This window comes from Cloeon dipterum, chromosome 3 (genome assembly GCF_949628265.1).
Source record: "Cloeon dipterum chromosome 3, ieCloDipt1.1, whole genome shotgun sequence".
Lineage (NCBI taxonomy): Eukaryota > Metazoa > Arthropoda > Insecta > Ephemeroptera > Baetidae > Cloeon > Cloeon dipterum.
The window spans coordinates 15014933-15024956 of record NC_088788.1 but is presented as its reverse complement, the minus strand read 5'-3'; the positions used below and the strand labels follow the sequence as shown (position 1 = coordinate 15024956).

General features: G+C 41.5%; 2 protein-coding genes across 2 annotated transcripts; one reads left to right on the top strand and one right to left on the bottom strand.

Moving 5' to 3' along the window:
* Positions 1-7: 7 nt before the first annotated feature.
* Dph5 (diphthine methyl ester synthase) lies at positions 8-1061 on the bottom strand. The gene is made up of 4 exons (XM_065485064.1): positions 926-1061; positions 445-799; positions 261-392; positions 8-211 (listed from the first exon to the last, which is right to left on the bottom strand). The coding sequence occupies exons 1-4, from the start codon at positions 1058-1060 to the stop codon at positions 27-29; spliced, it is 807 nt and encodes a 268-aa protein (XP_065341136.1). The 5' UTR covers position 1061; the 3' UTR covers positions 8-26.
* A 283-nt stretch (positions 1062-1344) lies between these two features.
* On the top strand, positions 1345-10001 carry Klp98A (kinesin-like protein 98A). Its single transcript, XM_065485056.1, has 16 exons — positions 1345-1483; positions 1986-2058; positions 3271-3312; positions 3589-3681; positions 3989-4165; positions 4223-4504; positions 4566-4839; positions 4893-5296; positions 6175-6681; positions 6943-7035; positions 7099-7149; positions 7603-8201; positions 8841-8883; positions 8948-9020; positions 9078-9361; positions 9417-10001. The coding sequence occupies exons 1-16, from the start codon at positions 1437-1439 to the stop codon at positions 9567-9569; spliced, it is 3195 nt and encodes a 1064-aa protein (XP_065341128.1). The 5' UTR covers positions 1345-1436; the 3' UTR covers positions 9570-10001.
* Positions 10002-10024: the final 23 nt, after the last annotated feature.

Here is a 10024-nt window from a genome sequence, read left to right as displayed (position 1 = left end):
GTTAAAATAATTAATTGGAGGGTGGTTTATTTGACAAGATACTGTTCCAAGTATTCAGTTTCCAGTGGATGCAGTTCCCCAGGCACTATTAAACAATGTAAAGGTGGCCCCAAATCACTCGCAGACATCATCTTCAAGGAACCAGCCATGATCTTCTGGGAGTCTGATCCAACCCTTGCGAGTCCAACGATCAAATTGTCTTCAGTTATCACTAAAACGAAAACTTTTAATAAAAGTTCGCTATATTTTAATCAAAATACCTTTCTCACAGTCATCTTCAACAATTTTCAGTAGCTGTACACTTGCTTGAGCCACAGACATAAACCGAGGAGGAAGGTATTGCTTTACTTTCTTAGTAATGCTCTCCGGAGTGGGCTCTTTAACCTGGATGTCTGAAAGATATCTCTATCATAACGCCGCATTAAGACGCCAAAAACAAATTACCAAGCAAACAAAGTGTGTGCAGTCCTCTTGACTTATTTTTTATGATTTTCTCATAGAAACTGTCTGGTTTCCAAGTTTCCGTCCAGAATGGAATAGAAACAGTTTCTCCAAAGTGGTAGAGCTGCAGACCACAACAGGCCACTGCGTTCATGATGCTGGCGTTATGAATGACCTGGACAGGCACCCCTTCGTTGCGAGCCCTCAGCACCAGGTCAGCATGAGTTGTGGCTCCGAAGGGGTCGCCGACTACCAGGAACGCAACGTTTGAAGACTTTGCTGCCTCCAGCATTTCAGCCGCACCTTGCTCCACAGCATCTCTATCTGCTACCTCCACAGGCTTTCCATAATATTCCTCCTGCAAAATTGAATAAGAAGAAATTTTAAAAATATTATAAAATGATTAAAATTTAATTTATTTTTAATGAAATGTCAAAATTCCTATTTTAAAGTAAAAATGAGGGCTAGTTTAGACAAAAATTACCAAAGCTTCTCTGCCGATAGTGAGGATAGAAGTATAAGCTTCAAGAATAACTCGGTCAGCTTGTCTTACGGCCTCTAGGCCCTTGACAGTGATGTCCTTTGCGTCCCCAAGTCCCAGTCCCACGACGTACAGCATGGTCTTGTTTACAAAGTGCTGCCAACTTATGACAAAATAATTCTCAATTGTGCATCAATTCAAGCCAAATTTGACTGATTAATTGGAAACTTTCAATGAAAAAGTAGCAGAGGGAACATAAAATTGTTAGTATCTAGTTATTTCCATTATTTGTTTAAACTATAATATTGATTAATTTTTTGCAGTTGGCTACACTTATCTAAAGTAAAAGGCGCAGTGAGTGTGAGTGGGAGGAAGCAAGAGTGGCATGCGCATGTGCTGCAGTCACCTGAGCGCTGTCTATTTTTTTATTTAGGTTTGAGAAGTGGACGTACGATGTTCGATCTTAATTTCGGGCTGATTTTTCGAATTTAGGATGCATACTTGAAACGGGACCATGGCGTCCGTGAAAGTGGCAGTTCGGGTGCGTCCCTTCAACCAAAGGTGAGTGTTTAAATGACATTCCTGGGCGACTATGGGCCAAAACAGTGTGCTCGTGACTAAGGTGCACTAAACTTTAAACGTCGCTTTTTCATTTTAAATTTAAAGACCGTTCACATACTATCCACCTTTTCAAAACAAAAATAAAGTGCTCGTGGCGCCAAAGAAATCCATTGAATAAATGAGGTTTTCTTGATAGTAAACTGATCTGATATCTGATCAACATTGACTTGTTTTTTTAAACCTTCGCGATCGAGGGATTATTTTTCTTCTAATTCTATTAATCTGTTCTTGCCAAGGGATTAAAATGTGGAGTGTACATAGTCAGTGATTTTTTATAAGTCGCGGTTGAATGTATTAGAAATACAATTATTTTTCAATCCTATCATACCCGTACCTTCGCAAGACAGACAGCGAGAGTCCCGAGCTCGCTTGACTGGATTTGCCAATTTCAGTTGTGAAACTTGATCTCACAGTGAAACCTGACACATTTGACGTATTGCAGGGAGTTGGACATGGGGGCTAAGGCGGTCATCAGGATGGACGGCAAAAAGACCAGGATTGTCAATCTGTCAAAGGTGATATATTGTTCGTTTTTCAGAGATTTATAGTGACTTGCTGATCGGATTTCTCCTTTTGCGGTTGGTCACCAACTCTACTGGATTGAGTTATATAGCGATACTTCAAATTCGATCAGCTTTCGTGCGTTTATTTGCGACTTACTCTTTGGCACGCGTTCCCTCGCCGCCTTTTCTCTTTCTTAATAAACAAGCGCAATAACACTTCGACTTTTCTACGGCTTGCCTCCGACAACTTATTGCCAAATTTGGCCTCATGCATCGCTGGGCAGTTGTATTTTTTCTGGAGCTTAAAGGATGAGCGAGAAAGCCAAACAGAACACTCTCTTGCGGTAGAGAGCGTGTTTTTAGGTAAAATGCGCGGCAGGCCGAATCGTGAACAAATTGAGACCAAAAGAGTAGTTAACCTCCACCAACTTTCATGCCTTGAAATTTTGCCATAAACACATTTTTCCGTATAATTATGTTACGCAAAAGTTTATTTTTGACCCACTATTTTTACAAATTAACACAAAACATCAGAAATATGACAACATTGGTTAGCTGCGGGATAAATACAAAAGTACTTGAACCCATATTTCTGCTCAAACGGATAGATTTCACCACGTGATATATTTTGCTGTTCAAGTGCTGCTGACGAGGCTCTAATACAGCCAGTAGGGTTGTTCAGCAATATAGTAAACGCCTGTGCTTGTTTTATACGCGACAGCCTAAATCTTCAATCTATCGTTTTATTTAAAATATCGACGTAAGATTATAAAAGAATACTAAATGTTGAAGAATAACAACGTGAACAACTTATAACAACAAGAAAGTGTTTGGCTACCAATGACTTTAATTTGGATAAAATGCACATTAATTTGCCACTTGTGCGCCAAGGTGCTAAAACTTTATACTTGCAGTACGTGCTTTTGAAAGTGTTTCAATGATTTATTTCCAGCATGAAATCGAGCATGTTAAAAGAGATAGAAGGAGGCTGATTGAAGGAGATTTGCTCTGCCAATTTGTGAAGCGTAACGCAACTCACATCAGAGGCATTGAATATCAGTACCTGACACTTTTTGTATATACATTTGTTCACATCCATTTTTTATGCACTGCAGAAAAAGTATGCAGAAAAAACCCGTCAAGGGCGATAGCTCACATTCCCCTGTGTGAACAAACGGCAAAAAAATAATCATTACTGTCACTGACGCCCCGTTTTTTTTCCAGCGTCCGTCCTTAACAGCAAATCCCTTAGCAACTTCGGAATCAGTAAGTTCTTCCGAATTGAACAAACTTGTAAAGACGTCCCTTTTTTGTTGAACAATTCTTGTAAATTAGCTTTGCTTTATATATAAATAGTGATGCCACAGTAGGTGATGCGCTCGGCTGTGGGTAAAGTGATGCTTTCGAGATATCACGCTTTCGTTACGTCTTAGCACTGCAACCGCAGACAGGCTTTGTTGTTTAGAACCGCACAATGCAATTTGCTTTGATCCTTTTGACTTAAACTAACTAGAGCTTTTTTGTTTCCGTCTCCCCTTCCAGACTGCTGGAGATGTTGGCTTCAAAGACTTCACTTTTGATCATTCCTACTGGTCGTTTGAACCATCAGATCCAGATTTTGCCACTCAGGAGCAGGTATACACTTTTTTGTTTATCCTCGTCAAAAGACTTTTGGCACCAATAATCTGCTTCGCGTGAAATTTATATATTTTTGTAGAAAACGTGTACCGCTCATGTAATTATTTTTATTGTGATTTAAAATGACCCTTATTTTCTTTAAGTTATCTGCGCAATTTTTACCAAAATTTAATAAGAAATATAAATCATGAACTATTTTTGTAAAAGATTTTTATTTTGCCAAATAAATTTGACAGATTTCAATGGCATATTTTATTCCAAAATTTACTCGACAAGAAGAAATCATTTTATTTTGATGATTCAGGTCTTTGAGGAATTGGGAACTGAGGTTGTTGCCAGTGCCTTCGAAGGCTACAATGCCTGCTTGTTTGCGTACGGCCAGACTGGAAGTGGAAAAACTTTTACGATGACTGGCCCACCTGATGACCCTGGGCTTATACCAAGGATTTGTGAAGCAATGTTTGGAAAAATGCAGGAGGAGGTTTGAAATGTTTTTATATTTTTGAGGACCGGTTCCCTAGTGCATGGTATTTTTCAGCAAGAGGATAAAAATTATAGAGTAGATGTCAGTTATTTGGAGATCTACAACGAGAAGGTACGCGACCTTTTGGCCTCCAGCAATCCATCAGGTGGTCTCAGAGTGAGAGAGCACCCTCGTCAAGGTCCGTATGTATCGGATCTGTCGCATCACTTGGTGACATGCTACGACCATGTCGCCCAGCTGATGGAACGAGGCAACCGCGCCAGGTGCACAGCTGCCACAAACATGAACGACACCAGCTCTAGGAGTCACGCCATTTTCACTCTTACCTTCAGACAGGTATTGTTCAAATTGAAACAATAGCCATGGAATGCGGTATTAAATTTATTTTGCATTTCAGGCTGGCCTGGGAGCGGAAGGGCTTCCGTGCGAGACCACCTCCAAAGTCCATTTAGTGGACCTGGCTGGAAGTGAAAGAGCGGACGCGACAGGTGCCACGGGCCAACGTCTGAAGGAAGGAGCCCACATCAACAAATCTTTGGTCACACTTGGTTCTGTCATTTCGGCTCTTGCTGAGAAGAGGGTCGGTTCCTTTGTTCCATACAGGGATGCCGTCCTCACGTGGCTCCTCAAAGATAGCCTCGGTGGAAACTCAAAAACCATCATGGTGGCAGGTAAGTTTTTAGTCTGGTTTGCTGATGTATGCTAAGCTTGCCGTTGTCCTTAGCGATATCGCCTGCCGACTGCAACTACAGCGAAACACTTAGCACACTGCGCTACGCAAACCGAGCCAAGAACATCGTCAACCAGCCCACAGTGAACGAGGATCCCAACGTTCGTCTCATCCGCGAACTGCGTGAGGAGATTTACAAACTGCGGGGGTTGTTGGGTGAAGAGACTCAACCAAAGGTGCTGGCCGAGCTTCAGCAAAAGGAGGCGAAAGAGAAGAGTCTGACTGCTGAGTGGGCCGAGAAGTGGCGGGAAACCCAGGCTATTCTCCGAGAGCAGCAGGCGCTGGGGTTGAGGAAGGCAGGCAGGGGTGTTGTCCTGGACAGTGACCGGCCGCACTTGGTAGCAATAGACCAGGATGACCGACTCAGCACTGGAGTCACGCTTTATCATTTAAACAGAGTAAGTAAAGATTACTAGTAATCTTAAAAAATTAATCACGCTCGATAAAACAGAAACAAACCATTTTCACGGCTCATTAAACCGATTTTTTTAAAACTTTAATATGAAAAGTATATAATTAAATATCCCTGTTTGCTCTTAAACCGTTTTTGTTGGTGATAAAATACTCTAGAAAAAGAGAAGACATATCGTTGGACGATTTTATTAGAATATTTGAATGATTTGATTCTAACACAGTGTATTGCACAACAATAAGTTAAAGCTTGAGATTATATTCAATGTAATTTAATTTCGGGTCAGACCCATACATCCCCTCATTCAAAACAACTCCAAAAATATCAAAATATTGTTTTGTTTTGGTGACAAGGGGAAAATAATCAGTCAATTAGTTCAGTATTCTTGTATTCTGTCAATATATGTATCTGCCTAACTTTTTGTTTGAATTCACTTGAGTTCTCATTCATGCGCAAATTCGGTGACAAGTTGTTCCATTGACAATAGTACATGACTTGGAGGCGCTTTTCAGGCACTTGTACGCTTACAAAGGGGGGCAGAAGTCACATTTGATATTCGATGACCTGCCCAACAAATCGACACCATGCATTGTTGTAGCATAGCCACGCAAATGTTCAGGACAGTTATTATATAAAATGTTATGCGTCTGGACTAGTACAAAGTAGTTTACGCCCATCTGTGACACTCAGATTTTGGCATTTTTATGCAAGGGGAAAGTCGCTGTCCACATTTCACGCCGAAAAAGATTAGTTTGCGATACTTAAAATTAGTGAGTGAAATTTCGCATTTTTAATCCCAACGCTAGCCTTTGCCATCCTAAGTATTTGAAATCTCATTTAAATTGATTTTAAAAATATCCACAGAATGGTGACACGGTGATAGGCGCTGCGGAGGGTTCGGACATAGTCCTGCCTGGACTTGAACCTCACCACTGCATTGTCACTCTGAAAGACGGCATTGCTGTTCTCACCCCCAAAAATGGCTACTGCAGCGTGGATGGATTGGCAACTGAAACGTCCTCCAGAATAAGTCAAGGAAGCTTGATAGGTCTGGGTAGAGCGCATGTTTTACGGTACAACGACCCTGCTGAGGCGGCTCAGCTGAGAAAAGAAGGCCGGGTGATGAGCAGAAGCAGTTTGTTTGGCGGATCGACTAGTGATCTGAACCTGAATGTGGAGGAACGAGAACTTGAAACAGAACGAAGGCGGCTAGCCAGAGAGTATGAGGAGCGCAAGAGACAGTTGGACGAAGAGCGAAGGCGGCTGGAAGAGAGGCAGAAGGAGGCAGAGGAGCAGCTCAGACTAAGGGAAGAGAAATTGGAGGAGCAGCGGAAGCGAATAGAAAATAAGAAAGAGGAAGAGCTGGAAAAGGTATGTACCTAGTTTTGCGTCAAATACTGAAACCTTGACTTGATCTCATTTTGATAGTTCACCCTTTTTTTACCACAATTTGAAACTTGAAACACACTTACAAACCTAGACATTTTTTGCACATTAATACTTTTTCTCGTGTTGAACGTCCCCTTTCCTTGAGCTAGTGGTGCTTCTTTTCAACATGCGCCAGCAGAGCTACTTACAATTAAGCTACTGTTGGCATGACTGTTGGCACGAATTGTTTTTCTTTCTCCAAAGGTGGTAGAGGAGCAGTCACAGCTCAGAATTCTCCAAGATGAGATGGTGCGAAGACGGGCGCTGCTGAAAGATCTCATGGACCAGATGGATGAGGTTTGTCATTGAGTTGCTGTTGTTGTTGTCTGTGTGTCGATGTTAGAGTTTTTGCTTATTTAGGAGCAGTCCGCTGAAACCCTAGAGGCCATCCAGCAGGTTATTATACTGCAGGTTAGTGTTACTACTTGCTAGACTTGAAAACTAAGTCCAAGTAGAAAGCTTGTGTTTTTGCATTTTCATCCCATTGATGTTTCCCACCTACAGTTTGCATTTTGAGTCAAGGATTTTTTACGTTAATTAAGTGAATAAATGCTGTGCCTACCTCTGACTGTATTTAAATTTTATTGCTACAAAATTTTTTTTCAACTAAAACTGCTGAGGGCATTAACTATCTTTTAGCCTTTCAGAATTACTTAAAAAAATAAACAATATATTTGGAAAAAATAAGGTTTCTAATTTTTTGGTAAATGCAAGCATTGAAAACATAAATATGAAAAGTAAAATTGCTTATTGACTTATTTTCTATAAGAGAGGTGCCACAATTCCTATCAATATTTTCATGAATGTCATTTGAAACTATCTTGTATATTTTTATTTCATTAGTCAAATCTCTGAATTTTCTAGCGGGAGGAGCTGCAAGAGCTTGAAAAGCGAGTGGTAGAGCGACTAGCAACGTTGCAGGAGCGACAAAAAAGAGTCGCCGAACTGGACGCGCAGCTGGAGGCGGCCAGGGAGGAGGTGGAGACAGCGAGGCTAGCCCTGAAGGAACGCACCGAGGCCGAGTTGCAGGCCATGCACAAACGACGCGCCTCCCTTTCGCTGGCGCTGAACGGCCGCGGCCGGCTTGGGCCGCCTTCCTCGGACGACTCGTTCCACACAGCCACAGACCAACCGCAGACTCTTTGGCCGCCCGACTCAGCCCTGAGCGACTCCGGCCTTGGACTGGCCTCGCCTGGAGAGGCCCTGGCGCGGAAGGTAGCTCAGCAGAAGGAGAAGATATTGACCGCTCTTGAGGATGAGAACTGCGACAAAGAGGCTTTGAATGACCACATTGCTCATCTTCAGGAGCTACAGAGGGAGCAGATCCGCCTCGAGACCAAAATGAACGGTAACCTCAAAGGAGGCCCTGCCAGACGACCTTTAGAGGCTGAGGTCGATGAACCCCCAATAACGGTGCGAGCCAATGCGTTTAGACGGCACTCCGCATTTGAATTATCTTCCCCGTAAGTAAACCACTTCCATTATTTTCTATTTTTAATTGATATTGTAATTAATTTGCTGATTTGACTGTGCATGCTTTCTTTTCATTAAGTTTTGGACATTTGAAGCAATACATGGTGTAAATATATCAATTATTCCATCAATCTTCATGTTTGTTATGGGCAATTTTTATCAATCAGTTATTCAGTTTAGTACGAATACTTGACTAAAATTTCTCATAACATACAATGTACATAATATCAGGTGTAAATCTAGATTATTGAAATTTTCAAAGAGGATCAATTAGGGAAGCACACTCCTTCTGACATCTCATGAATTTAAATAAAAGGGACATGTTTAGGCGCTACATCTTAGTTAGTACCGTTAGTACTAGTTATAAAATCACTGAATTTGGTTCACATCACAACATGCTATGCTATGCCAGTCAAATACAATGAAATTGCAACATATAAGTCATTGCGTAGAATTTCTGGATTAAAGATTTGCGTTCAGGCGTTTCCCTTTTTACCACTAAAAATGTCATGCTTCATCATTAGCTTCTGAATTAAGTCATTTGCGACTCCTAAGTAGTGTAGCCATTAAATTTTGTTCCCCTTCTCGCACGTGTTGTACTTTAGTGATAACACTGTTTGCATTTTTAGGAATCGAATGCCTCTCACACCTGTAATGTTTTCTTCAGTCACAGTAAGTTGATTGCAACTTCGCACTCTGCTGATCAACACTAACAATGAAATTTTAACCATTCCAGAGCTTGGACAGAGTGACTCCCTTAGGGAGGTCTTTGGTGTATTGCTCACCACTTTTGTCTCCAGCTTCCTGCAGTGAGTTTTCCTCATGAATGATTTTATCAGAATTGTACTGAATTTTGCCTTTCTAAGATTTGGCTTTTGCTGACGAACTTGACGAGACTGAACTGCGAGTCAGCGTGCCGTCCTACCTGTTGCGGGGCGCGGGCAGCGGCACTCACTACGAGTACGAGGTGCGAGTGAGCGTCGCTGGCGCCCGGTGGACCCTGCTGCGACGCTACAAGAGATTCAGAGAACTGCACATTGACATGAAAGCGCGCTACGGCGTCCAGGTAGAAACACTACCCTTCCCGCCGAGAAAATTTTTTGCCAAAAATTCTGAAGCTATAGCCAAGCAAAGAAGAAGGCAACTTGAGGTAATCCCGTTAGATTTGTCCTCTCATCATGGTGATGAGTTTGCACTGCTTTTAGGTGTACCTGCAAAAACTGCTGGCTGTCTGTTCACAAATTCCGTCGTGCCCCTTATACCCTTGCAGAGAAACTCCATCCCGACTGGCTCTTTTGGAGTTCTCGTCTTTCTTCAGGAAAGGTGTTTTTGAATCGGGCAAAGCGGGCACCAGCTAGCTAATTTTTGTTCCATTTTTCCTAACTTATATTATTTATGTGTAAGTCGTGCTTTGGGAGCAATCATATTTACCATTGTATATTATGCTAAAAGTGATCATTCTAATCAGAATTAATGTTGTTGGTGTCAATTCATTAAGTTTGGTCCAACGTGTTAAATCCTTGTTGACGTGTGTAAATGCCAAACTAATATTGCAAGTCACTTATGGAGACTTAAACTTTTACAATTCCAAAAATGCAGCGTTTTGTCGTCTCAGTTATTTTTTAATAAAGAAAATTAAGAGTGTTATGAGATGTAAATCAAATGCATTGGCATTGACTGAATAAGAGATTTTAACCAATGTTATCACAAATGTCGAGTTCTCCAAGTGTGTTTCAGCAAATCAATAAACAACGTTAAAGCGTCTAAATATGACGTACACAATTATAATGAAGCGTTGGTCTTTTAATCAGAG